Below are 12,142 nucleotides of genomic sequence, written 5' to 3' on the forward strand. Positions count from 1 at the left end.
GTGTGCGCGCGTGAGCTCCCGGCCTGGGGGTGAGGCTGCATCTGCGTGTGTGCGTGAGCTCCCGGCCTGAGGCTGGCACGGGGCAGTGAGCCTTCCTTTTTTCTCAATTCAAAATCCCTTTTATCCACATGGCTCCTGGCCTCACTTACTCAGGTCTTAACTCAAATGTCCCCTGGGGGGGGGGGGGGGGGGGGACGCCTCCCCAAACAGTCTCTGTTTGCAGAGCACTCCCTTCCCCAGCATCCCCTGTTCCACGCTCGCCATCCAGCACCTATGTGGCCAGTTCATTTCGTTATTGCCCCCCCCCCACGTGACAGTAAGCTCCATCAGGGTAGAGGTGCAGATCTGCTTTGTTCGCTGTTTGATCTCCGGTCCCTAGAACAGGGCCTGTCACAAAACGGGCACTCGATAAATATCTTTAACTGAATAAATTGCATAGTCAATAAGCCTCAATAGTAATAACTTGGAAATTAGCATTCTCCTTTCAATAGCTGTCACCTTAGGGAACAGGTTATTCCGTCACTGGCAGCTGTCTCCCAAGGATGCTGCTGAGGCTTTCCAGAACACTCCACCCCTCAGAGACTGCATGTCCTCGAAAAAGGCAAATCTCTGTTCTTTGAGGGCAGCTTTGATTTTTGGAAAACAGCCATAGTTAGGTTGTCACCAAGTTCAGTGAAGAAGGCGATTCCCCCAGATAAGGTGATCCTGGGTCCCTGATAGAGCACGACCAGGACTGAAACAAGTATCAAGAGTAAACTGATTCTGGGAGCAAGTTTCAAGGAATTTTGAAACAATTTAAGCAACATCAGCATCCTTGAAAAGAGTTCGCGGCCTGGATGAGCCAGTTCCCCAGATGATGGCTGTGAAGGGAAAGAACATTAACTTATAAAAGTATAATAAATGGACCACTTTCTCCAGTGGCCACTTTTAAGGGGATAGTTTCATTCAGACGTGTCATTTCTGAGGGAAAAAGCAGCCGTTTCTTTTCATCCTGTCAGAGTTCGGGCAACATTGGGACGGAGCCCTGGGCTCTAGGCCTCGGGCGGGAGCTGGGCTGCCTGTGGGAGGCACCAGGGAGGACCAGGAATATGTCTCTCCTCTCCACACCCAATCCGCCCGCACAGTGTCCCATGTCATCCCCTGAGGACTGAGAGGAAAGAGTACTTTATACCTATCAGAAACCTGGATACATCACAAGACAGGAGAGTGGATGTAACCAGCTATGTGAAATGAGGAGCATGAGTCTTCTTCCATTTGTTTTGGCACTGTCCAGAGGTTTTTTTTTTTTTTTTTTTTTTTTTTATGTTTTTTTTTTTTTTTCAGGGAGGGGGCCCGGGGGGGCGGGAACACAAGCAGGGGGAGTGGGAGAAGCAGGCTCCCCTCCGAGCAGGGAGCCCGATATGGGACTTGATCCCAGGACCCTGGGATCATGACCTGAGCTGAAGGCAGACGCTTAACGACTGAGCCACCCAAGCGCCCTGTCCAGAGGTTTTAAAAAACTATCTTGTGTCCGTAAGATAGAAACTGTGCACCTCATTCCTGTCCAGGTTGCTCATGCCCAGTCCGCTCTTCAGGTTGTGCCTCAGTTCTCGGGGTGAGGGGCCGGCAGCGGCTCCGGTCATTGGTTAGGAAGGACATCTGCATGCCAAGCTTTCCTCCAAACAGGGGGTCCTAATGGTTGGCCCCCACTTGCAGACGGTCAGTGGGGAGACTGAGGAGGCTAAGGGAGAGGTCCCTGCTTTCCTAGGCCTGCCTACAGCCCCGGCACAGCTCTGTCCCCCCCAGATCGGAGGGCTGCTGCGGGCCTCAACAACCACTGATCTAGTACTTGTATTAGGACGGCCGGGAACCGTGCAAGCTGTGCTCACATTTGCCAGGGCGCTAACCACACAGTGGATATTGTACATTTATTATAACACTTCCTGGCAGATGGCAGTAAAAGTCTTCTAACAAAACCAGTATATTATGACAGTTTTCTAACAGATGGAAGTAAAATGTCTCGAGGAAGGGATGCTTTTGCTATTTCTACAGAGGCATCGTAAGGGCTGATGGCAGCCCCGCTGGGAGGAGGCCCACAGAGAGGGAAGCAGATGCAGATGCAGTGGAGCCGGCTCGGCCAGGAAGCCAGGGAGGGTGGTGGAGACGACCATCCCAGAGGCCCCCAGGGCCAGGACCACACAGACCCCTCACGAGCCCCATCCAGTTTGGAGACTGTTGCCTAAGCCCTGCGTCTCCCCCATAAGCATCAGTGGGCAGGCCTTTGTGCCAATGGCTGTGGCCCCCCATGTGGACAGTGCCCACCTCAGTGCTGAAAGCTGACCACCCCGCACATCTCCCTGAGGACAGCGGGCAGGGAGAGGAAACATACAGAAGGATCTGAACAGCCTGGGCTGCATTCCTGAGCTGGCTGAGAAGCCTCAGCAGGTGTCTCGTCTCCATAGAGAGGGACAATAGAACAGGCTGCCCCTGGATGAAGCAGAGGGGGTGGGGTCTGCATCCCAACACCCTCGCCCCTGGGTAGAGGTCACAAATTCAAATCCTACAGTGATCAGATGGGTGATGCAAACCAATCTTGTGGGCAGCAATGAGACACAAGGCAGTTGTGGGGGCCATGGCCAACTGGGATGCAAAAGCCCCTCCCCCCAGGGGCAGCACGACCACGTGTTTGTGCCTTGAGTGCCTCGCTGGAAGATCTTCCTATTTTCTCAAAAGAGGCTGGATCCAGATTTCTTTGTGTAACCTTCAGATTTTTAATATTGCCAATTAGCTAAAAACAACAACAACCACACTATGCAGGTCAGACAAAATGTGTTTGAGGCCGGAGCCTCCCCCCGGCCCCTGAATCAGAGAGCTCCCATTGACACCCTCTGGCAGGGCCCACCCCGATCCCAGGACAGAGACAGGAACGAGCAAAGAGCTGGAGGAATGCCATGCTCCCACTGGCTCAGGGTTGTGTGGAAATTCGAACTCAGGGAAGGCCTGGGTGGGAGAGTGACTCAGAGGCTGATCTGGGTACCCAGGACCTGGGGGCCCTGACTCCCAGCCCTTATTCTGCCTCTCTCTTCTGCTCCCAGCCCGTACTGGAAATAGAATGGCCCCCTTTCTGCCCTGGGGCCCGTCTGCCCTGGAGTCCAGGGGGGATTATGCCAAAGCTCTCCTTTCCAGTGCCAAGCCTCAGAAAACCTGCAAGCAAGAGTCGGGATGAGGGGTGGAGGACTGGGCCTCTGGGAGCAATCTGGGGTCTTGGCTGTGGACTGTCCAGCCTCTAGGTGAGGCCAAGTTGGGGCATATCATGGTCTCTGCTCAGGGTCAAGATAGGAAAGACGACATCTGATCCAAAGGAAAGGAGGATGGGGCACCTGGCTGGCATAGTCAAGAGAGCATGCGACTCTTGATCTCGGGGTTATGAGTTCAAGCCCATGTTGGGTGTAGAGATTACTTAAAAAATAAAAATATGTATTTTTTTTTCAAAGGAAAGGAGGATAGACAAGGAGCAGGGAGGAAGCAGGTGAAGGAAGTGGGAGAGGGAAGGGGAAGGAAAGGAAGTAGAAGAAGCAGTCTTAGTGATTGGCAGGAGGGGAGAGGCATCCAGAGAAGTAGAGGGATAAAGGAGGAGTAGTGAAGAAGAGCAGAGAGCCGATGGGGCCCACGGAGGGGAGAACTGCTGATAGGGGCCTTTCTGGGGAGGGGCTTGGTGCAGTTGGCCCTTCCCAGAAAGGGGAGGTGGTCCTTTTTTCAAAGCTTCAACCACCTGTGTATTAGGGGATCATAGGGGGCATTTTATTATTGATCATAGTCATTATTGTTATTATATTACTATTTTTATTAAACTTCCCTCTACTGACAAGTTGGGGGCAAAATAAGCATTTATCTCTTCAAATGCCATATTCCCAGGAGGGATCGACTCTGATGCTCTGTGAGGCAGTAAGAAACCAATAAAGACGACTTTTTAAGCTAAAAAAAAATGTGTTTGGGACCATATTCAGCTTGGGGGCCAGCAGTTTTCAACCTGTGGTCTAGAATTATGCAAACTCTGAAGAGGGGCCTGGGGGGGTGCGCACTCCTGCCAGGAGTGTGCGAGAGAAAGTGAAGATGTCTTCCTGAGGCTCTGTGAGAGTGGGTCGTGGTTGGGGGTTCTGGGGGCTTCCAGTCAGCCTTGAGGAAGGAAGACCTGGTTTGGTTGAGATTTAAGAATTCCAGAAGTGTTATGATGCCCCCCTCCCCAGCCCACCTAGGTGCTCTTTGGACAGAGGTAACAAGAGGTGGTTAAGATTAGGCACATGGGGGCACCTGGGTGGCTCAGTCGTTAAGCATCTGCCTTCGGCTCAGGTCATGATCCCAGGGTCCTGGGATCGAGCCCCACATCGGGCTCCCTGCTCGGAGGAGAGCCTGCTTCTCCCTCTCCCACTCCCCCTGCTTGTGGTCCCTCTCTCGCTGTGTCTCTCTCTGTCAAATAAATAAATAAAATCTTAAAAAAAAAAAAAGATTAGGCACATGACCAGACTCTGAGCCCCATCACCCCATGGGGCCATAACCCAGGAGGGTGTATGACCCTCTAAACCCAGGAATGCAAGCCTGCGTCAGCTGGGCCAGCAGCCTCCTTAGGTTTATTATCCGCAAAATAAGACAATGTGTCGTGTGTGTGTGTGTGTGTGTGTGTGTGTGTGTATGTGTGTGTATGTGTGTGTGAGAGAGAGAGAGAGAGATGTGTGTTTAAGCATATTTTAAATAATAATAAGCATTATTATTTAAAAATATAAATTTTTAAATAATATTTTGAAATGCCTGTTTTATTTAACAGTATGTTATAAACATTTTTCCATGCTATCAGATACTCGTTTGGAGTCATTTTTAATGGCTATGGGGCTTTCCATCCTACAGATGAATCAGTATTTATTTAGCCCGTCCCCTATTGTTGGATATCTATTTTTTCAGTATAACCAATCACTCTGCAAACATCCAAAATTATTGCCGCAGGATAACAAATTTCCAGAAGTAGGATTGAGATTGTTAGGTCAAACGTATGCACATTATTTTTTGTGTGCTTTTTATTGTTGAAATACAACTGACATACAATGTATTCATTTCAGGTGTACAACATAGTGATTCAACAATCCTCTACATCATGCAATGCTCTCCATGATAAGTGTAGTCACCACCTGTCACCATACGACACTATTACAGTATTATTGACTATATTCCCTATGCTGGACTTTTCATCTCTGTGACTTATTTTATAACTGGAAGTTTGTACCTCTTAACCCCTTTTATCTATGTGTGCACATTTTTAAAGCTTTGGATACGTAATGCCACATTGCCCTCCAGAATGGTTGGGCCAGTTTATGCTCCCACCCATAGAGTATGAGAAGATCTGATCCCATAGCTATTGCCAACACTGGGGATTGATATTGATTGGTGTTGATATAATATGATACATATGATATATTTTATATAAGTAAATATATAGAAATAATACATATTTATTACATATTATATGTTATGCACATATATAAACAGTGGTAACTCTCTAATATGTATTTCTTTAATCATTAGTGAGATTGAACACATTTTCCTAGTTGTATGTTTGAAATTTGCCTCTCCAAAGTGACCTTTTCCCTGTCATTTTGAGATGTCCTATTGAGTCCATATTTAGACCCCAGTCTCTCCCCAGGTTTTCTTCTCTCTAGACTGGGGAGCCTTGGCTTTCTGGTCTGAGCTCTTTTCCCAGGGTCCTCCCAGGCTTGGCCTCCAGGGCTGCCCTTAGGGCTCCCAGAGGCATCCTGCTCCTTCCCCCGTCCCCTGCCCTCCTGCCCCTGCTGGCTAGGGCTGCTCCCCAGGGCCCCTTCCCATGAGACTGAGACCAAAAGCATGGTGCCGCGGGAGCTGACCGAGCACTGCCTTCTGGCTGAGGGGTGAGTAAGCCTAGAGAGGGCAGAGGACAAGCCTGAACCACTCCATTTTCTCTCAGAGTCCCCGTGAAGGAAGTGCTCCCTGGCATCATTAAGCAAGGGGTTAATTGCTTAGAATCCCAGGGCCAGGACTCAGCTGGGAACTTCCTGCTTGGAATGGGCATCTGCAGAGGGTCTGCCAAGAACCCCCCAGCACCCCAGGTAAGCTGCTTAGGGCCTCGAGGTCAGAATCAGGAGGGGGAAAGGAGCCTTGGGTCATTGTCCAGGAGTGGGGGAGGGGGCTTCCCTTGGCTCATTCTCACTTTCTCTCTGCTTACACCCTCCACAAACCCACTCTCCCAGGAACCACGTACACTGTCCCCTTACACTGCTCCTTGGGTCTGCTTCTGCCACATTCCCGTCCCTTTTCCCACCCGTGCCACAGTTGCCCTCTGGGCACCACCCACTTTCTCCTTGCCGAGGGAGAAATGTTACCCAGGTGGCACCTGGTTCTCTCCTGGGATGCAGCTGTGGTCAGCGTGTATCATGGACAGCAGGGCATCCAAGACTCCTGTGTGTATGTGCGTGTGCCACATATGAGGGTCGCTGCACTCATGTCAAAATGAGCAGGTCGTGGAGATCCCCTAGCTGCCCTGGTCCTGCATCCTGTCTCTCCCTGGCCCCCCCGCCCTTGGCATCCCTTGGTACATCCTTGGTTGCCCTCCAGCCCGCTCCAGCTATGCTGCCCCCCATCCTTTTATTACGAAAACTTTCAAACATACAGAAAAGTTGAAAGAACAGTACAGTGAATACCCATATACTCACTCTTATTATTTGTAGAAAATTCTGCCAACATACACGGTATTTGTTTTCTAACCTGTCTACCCCCCTCCCCATCCCTCACCGCACACTTGGATTCGGCCCTTCACGTGCCTGTCTTCTAGGCGTGGCTGTTCAGCGACCATCTCATCCAGCAGCAGGGGAAGTGCCTGACTGCCGCCTCCACGTCCGTCACCCCAGGTTCCCTGGTCCTACTGCAGGGGTGCAACCCGAGAGAAGGCAGGCAGGTGAGTCTCCTCACCCCCCGGGGATGCGCAGGCTGGGTGGCAGCTCCTGGCATGGGAGCCCTGGGTTGAATCAGATGGACTCAAATACGCCCTCCAGAGTGAGGGTCCCTCCAAGTCAGCGGCGAGGTCAAGTCTGTTGTGCTCATGAGGAAGCACTTCTTCAAGTAAATACGGTTACATGTCCATCCTGCCAGCCTGTGGGTGACACGAGGGCAGAGGCCGTCTGTCTTGTGTCCTTAGCCCCTGACAACCACTGCAGCCAAACTCGAGCTGGCTTTTACCAAGAGTCGGTGATAGGAGTTTTACATAGACCATCTCATCTTATCCTCGTGCAACCCAGGGGTTTGGGCCCTCGTCCCCTCCCCATCTTACAGGTGAGTCAGCCGAGGCTTGCTGAATTTAAGAAACAGGTGTCAGATGAAACACAGCTGGGAAGGGGTAGAGCCGAGATTCAAACCCAGGTCAGTGTGACTCCTAAGCCCACGGTCTTAACCCAGAACATAGTAGATGTTCGGTAAGTATTTCTTGTTTGTGGCTGCCGGGAAAGTGAGACCCAGATACACCGATTTCCAAGCTGGCATGACAGCCTCCCATGAGCACTACCTTTTCCATTTGTCAAACACTCAGCCGCCCCGTCTCCATGAATCCTGGGAGACAGGTCAGGCCCACCGGTCGAGGAAGAATCCGATGTTCCGAGAGATGACATCACTTGCTCTCAGGGTCTGCATCAGCCAGCGGCAGAGTCAGCTCAGCTCCCTTCCTGGCTGGGGGGAGCCGCTCTGCCCGAGGGTTGGAACACAAAGGCCAGAGGTTTCCTCCAGCCCTTCCCCTGCCCACACGCCCTGTAGCCGTCCCCGCGCCTGACTCTGGCCGGCCGGCGGGACAGTGCGGGGCCGAGGAGAGCGCCTGGCCTTTCCTCCCACCCTTTTCCTGTTTGCCTGGGTCAGCTCTTTCTTTAGGGATGACTGGCAAGTGGCTATGCCATTCTGGAAAAGCAGCCAGATCCCCGCCCTCCAGCCTCTGAGTGCATGCATGCATGCGTGTGTGTGTGCGCGCGCGTGTGTGAATTGTGTGCCAGGATCTGCTTGCTGGGCCTGCTGGACACTTCTGAGGTGTTTCTGACTGGCAGAGGAAGTTTGTCCTGCTATCTCCGCCCCTGGCCTGCAGTGAGGGATGTCCTCAGGCTCTTCTTCACTGGGGGCAGCAGACCTCTCTGAGGGTCAGGCTTTGAGCCCACTCCCATCAATCCTTGCCACCCCAGGAAGTAGCTCCTGGGGGGGCCACCACTCACTTAATTCTCTCGAGCTCTATCTAATCTGCTCCTGCAAGTCCTGTCAGGCCCCCAGTGACACCCTGGCCCCCGGGCCCTCTCCTCCCAGAGGATAGGATGAGCGGGTCTCCCATTGCTGGTGCCTTCTCAAAGCTAGGCCTTCCTTCTTGGTCCCCCTTTGGCTTCCACGGCCACTGGGCGTCATGGATCCAAGAGGCTCTGTGTCCTGGAGCCAGTGGGATGCAGTCGGCAGACCCCAGCCCCGCCACCCCTCACCTCTCTGAGCCTCGGTCTCCTCCCTGCCTTCCTTGCAAGGCGCCTGCAGGAACGGAGGCTAAGGAGATAGGAGAGTGCCGTGAGGGGCACTGATTCTCTGTCCAGGCCCAGGCCTGAGCGGCCGGGAGAGTGCTCGATGGCATGGGTAGGAAGTGAGAATCCTGTGGTTCTGGGAGCACCTCCAGCGATTGGGTGATCCGTTCACTCATCCGCGCATTCACCCTTCATAAATACCACTGCGCTGGGCCCCTGCCTGTTCTCGGGAAGGTACGGCTCCTGTTGGCCACAGGCAGAAAGGAGGACGGGGTCCAGCGATGCCCTGTGCGGGGGACCTCCCGGGAGGTCAGGGACTTGAAGAGCACAAAGCAACAAAATGCTGTGAGTTCCAGAGGGACCAAGGCCCTGTCCTACCCACTGCCCCAACTTTTAGGCCAGGGACCCCTCTCTGCTGGGGCCGCATGGGCACCCTACAGGCCCACATTCCCAAGGGGAGTCCACAACCCCCACCTTCCCCCCAAGTCAGTTCGCTTCTCCACCCACCCCAACCCCTGCAGCCCTAGGCCTGGCCCTGCAGCTGGGTGCGGCTCAGCCCTTCTGCGGGCATTCTGGCAAGCCCACGGCCCCAGCCCCTCAGAGCCACGGCGGCGGGGGGGGGGCGCCTCCATGCATGGTCAAGCACTCCCCACTTCCTGTGGAGAACAAGAACAAGGGGGATACAGGAAGAGGAGAGATGGACAGACAGGCCTCTCTCACTATTCTTCCCTGAGCCTTGAAGCCTGGGCCAGCCTCTCAGCCCTTCTCCTGAGTGTTCCAAAGGACACTCCACCCAGGCATCTCCAAATGTTCCACGGGAACACCTCTTTTCCCCTTCCACAAGCCTGGGGAAGGGGAGGCTCAGGAGGGGACTGTGATGGGGACCCCAGGCCTCCCACCATCCCACTGGCCTTACTCCTCATCGCTGCAGACATGGTGACTGGATCCCCCTTACGGCCCTTGGTCACCTGCCGCCTGCTTACAGGCCAGGCTGGAAGCTCAGAGCTGTGGGGAGAGGAAATCTTGTTTGAAGAAGCAAAACACGCACTAAGCCAGGACCCGCAGACTCAACGTGCCAGCAGGGAGGGATGGGGTGTGCTGCAGGGGTGGGGTGTGCTGTCCCGGGCAGGACCTTGGTAAATGGAGAGCAAGAGCCCACCTCTAGCAGGGAGCAGCAGCTCAGCCCCAACTGCCCCGGGCCGTATAAGAAACTGGCCCACGTCTAAAGGGAAGCTAGAAACGCAGATTTTCATGTGACAACGAAGGCCAATTTTAAACAGACACTGTGCAGGCCAAACAAAATACAGCCCCGGGTCAGATTCATTCGGCCCACGGGCCTCTGATCTCGCCTTCTGCTGGACTGTGGAAGCAGGGGTGCCCCAGCAGGGAAGGGGTTTAAGACTGCGTGTGGGGTCGGGGAGCTTATGTAAGGGACATAGTCTGCTCTAAGTGAGGGGGGGCGGTATCCGAGGGATATTCAGGCCCTTATATAGATGCGAATTATTATGATTGTTAATCGTTGTGTTTTCTTCCCCGTCCTCCCCCCCAGAGATGGAGGAGAAAAGCCTCTTTCATCCAGCACTCGGTCAGCGGCCTCTGCCTGGAGGCCAAGCCCGCCCAGCTGGTGACCAGCAAGTGCCAGGCCGACGCCCCGGCCCAGCAGTGGCAGCTGACGCCACACACGTGACGGTAGCCTGGGGCCTCCCATACCTTTTGCATGAGACTTTGGGACTGGAAGCGGGTTAGGGTGGGGGAGTGTAAAGCAGGCCGTCCCCATCTCCTCACATTTCTGCCGGAATCATCAGCAAACCCCCCTGCCACGACACACAGTTCCCTCAAAGCTTGTTCGGGGTGGGCACAGGGGGGCAGGCCCTGATGCTCCGGCTGCCAGCCCGGCCTTGCCCCAGAAGAGGAGACGGTCAGGATGCTGCTGCTGGGCAGAGACTGGGCAGCCCACCCCCCGGCGCTTTGTCCCCTTCCCTTCACCCTCCCAGGGTCCCGGACAGTGTTTGGGGGAGCCGTCCCCCATTGGCTGGGGAGAGCAAGGACAGAAGCCCACGCAGGGCCCCTGCCGGGTCACAGGGCCTAGCTGTGGGACCAGCATGAGAGGAGAACGTGGGCAGCATGGATGGGGAGGCTGAGGGCCGGGCGAGGGGGTGCAGCCTGAAGGCAGGTGGAGAAGAAGAAGGAGGTGAGAAGCTCTGTGGCCTGTCCCAGGCAGGTGCTGGGTTGAGCGTGGGAAGGATAGGATCTGGAGCAAAGGATGGGTAATTTGCAGAAGGACATGGATGGAAAAGCAGCAAAGCACCAAAAGAATTAGTCTCTTCCGGACAACCCATTGTTCTTCCCATGCTGTGTCAGTCCCTGTGCATTGCGCCCGGCGCTCTGGCCTCCACGTTCCTAGCAAGAGGCTGCAACCGGGTCTTCATGCGCAGCCTTGGGACCCAGTTTATTAAACAGATCCCACTTCTGTTTGGCCATGTGTCAGGCCAAGACCTCTTTTCTTGGGCCTAAAGACCAGCTGGTGCCCTGTCTGCTCTGCCTGGGCCCATGGTGATGACCCCGGGTGGGCAGGCAACCACCTGCACCCTGGAGCAGCCCCATCCTCGTTCAGACTTTGACTCCTGCCTTCTCAAAAGCCTTTGTCTCTGTAAATACAGCGTTATGGTGTTGAAGTAGCTGGTAAGAACAGGACCTCCCTTCCGGAGCTAAACATTCCCTAAGACATTAGGGAGTAAGTCACGGAGGCTAAGCCTCATCCTCACCCCTCCCCACTGCAGGAGGGAGGCCTGAGAGGGTCAGTTCCCACAGTGAGCGGGGAGGCTGGCTGGTGGCTCCTGTTTGTGTGGAGAACCCCAGCTCCTTCTCACGGCCATTGGGCCCACGGCCTGGTCTTGGAAACACTTCTGCTATTCCTCTTTTCCTCTTCCCCAACCCTACTGGCTCAGGCAGGGTGATTTTTGGCAAAAATCACCTGGGCGTCCCCCTCCCAAAGCAAATCCGCCTGGGACCTCTAGGGAGTTCATGGATTCCAGAGGGCCCGGGACTCTCCTGAAATTGTCCCCCAAATCGTGCATGTGTGTGCAGATGTGCATTTTCCTGGGGAGGGGGTCCATAGATTGCCCCAGCTTCTTGCAGAGGTCCCTGATCCCCAAAGGGTCTGTGCCTCTGCTCTGGCCTGGAGCAACCACCAGGCTGAGCTGCCGTGCGCCTTCTCCCTCCCTGGTGAGCCTAGACTGCTGGTTCCTGCTCCTCCATGGGCCCTCAGGCCAGCAGCCCCGCCATGGGGGGCCTCGGTAGCTTCCTCACCCCCTGGCTCTCACCAGGCCCTCTCAAGCAGTGCTCCTGGGCCGCAGCACAGGGCCTTGGCCCCCCAGGGGGCCCCATCTCCCGTCCTCTGTCACCGTGTTTCCTCCGCCCCCATCTCTGTTGTGCGTGTATCCCCCACCCCCCCTGCAGCATGTCCCCTTGGGGATGGGGGGCACAGCTTCCCTCGCTGAGTGTAAGGGGGCTGCTGCTCAGAGAAGCCTGAGAGCCCCTCCCTTCCCCAGGGGCCGACTGCACCTGTCCACCGCCCCTCCCTTCCCCGTGGGCCCACTGCACCTGTC

General features: G+C 54.7%; 1 protein-coding gene across 1 annotated transcript in view; it reads left to right on the forward strand.

Annotated features, from left to right (window-relative positions):
* Positions 1 to 11,935, forward strand: part of GALNT16 (polypeptide N-acetylgalactosaminyltransferase 16) — a 90,567-nt gene extending 78,632 nt beyond the window's left edge. Inside the window, exons 14-16 of the mRNA XM_032405405.1 lie at positions 5,969 to 6,110; positions 6,833 to 6,955; positions 10,084 to 11,935. Of these exons, the coding sequence (XP_032261296.1) occupies positions 5,969 to 6,110; positions 6,833 to 6,955; positions 10,084 to 10,221 (403 nt within the window). The 3' untranslated portion in view covers positions 10,222 to 11,935. The remainder of the gene's footprint in view (positions 1 to 5,968; positions 6,111 to 6,832; positions 6,956 to 10,083) is intronic.
* The last annotated feature ends 207 nt before the right edge of the window (positions 11,936 to 12,142 follow it).

Source organism: Phoca vitulina, unplaced genomic scaffold (genome assembly GCF_004348235.1).
Source record: "Phoca vitulina isolate PV1807 unplaced genomic scaffold, GSC_HSeal_1.0 scaffold7, whole genome shotgun sequence".
Lineage (NCBI taxonomy): Eukaryota > Metazoa > Chordata > Mammalia > Carnivora > Phocidae > Phoca > Phoca vitulina.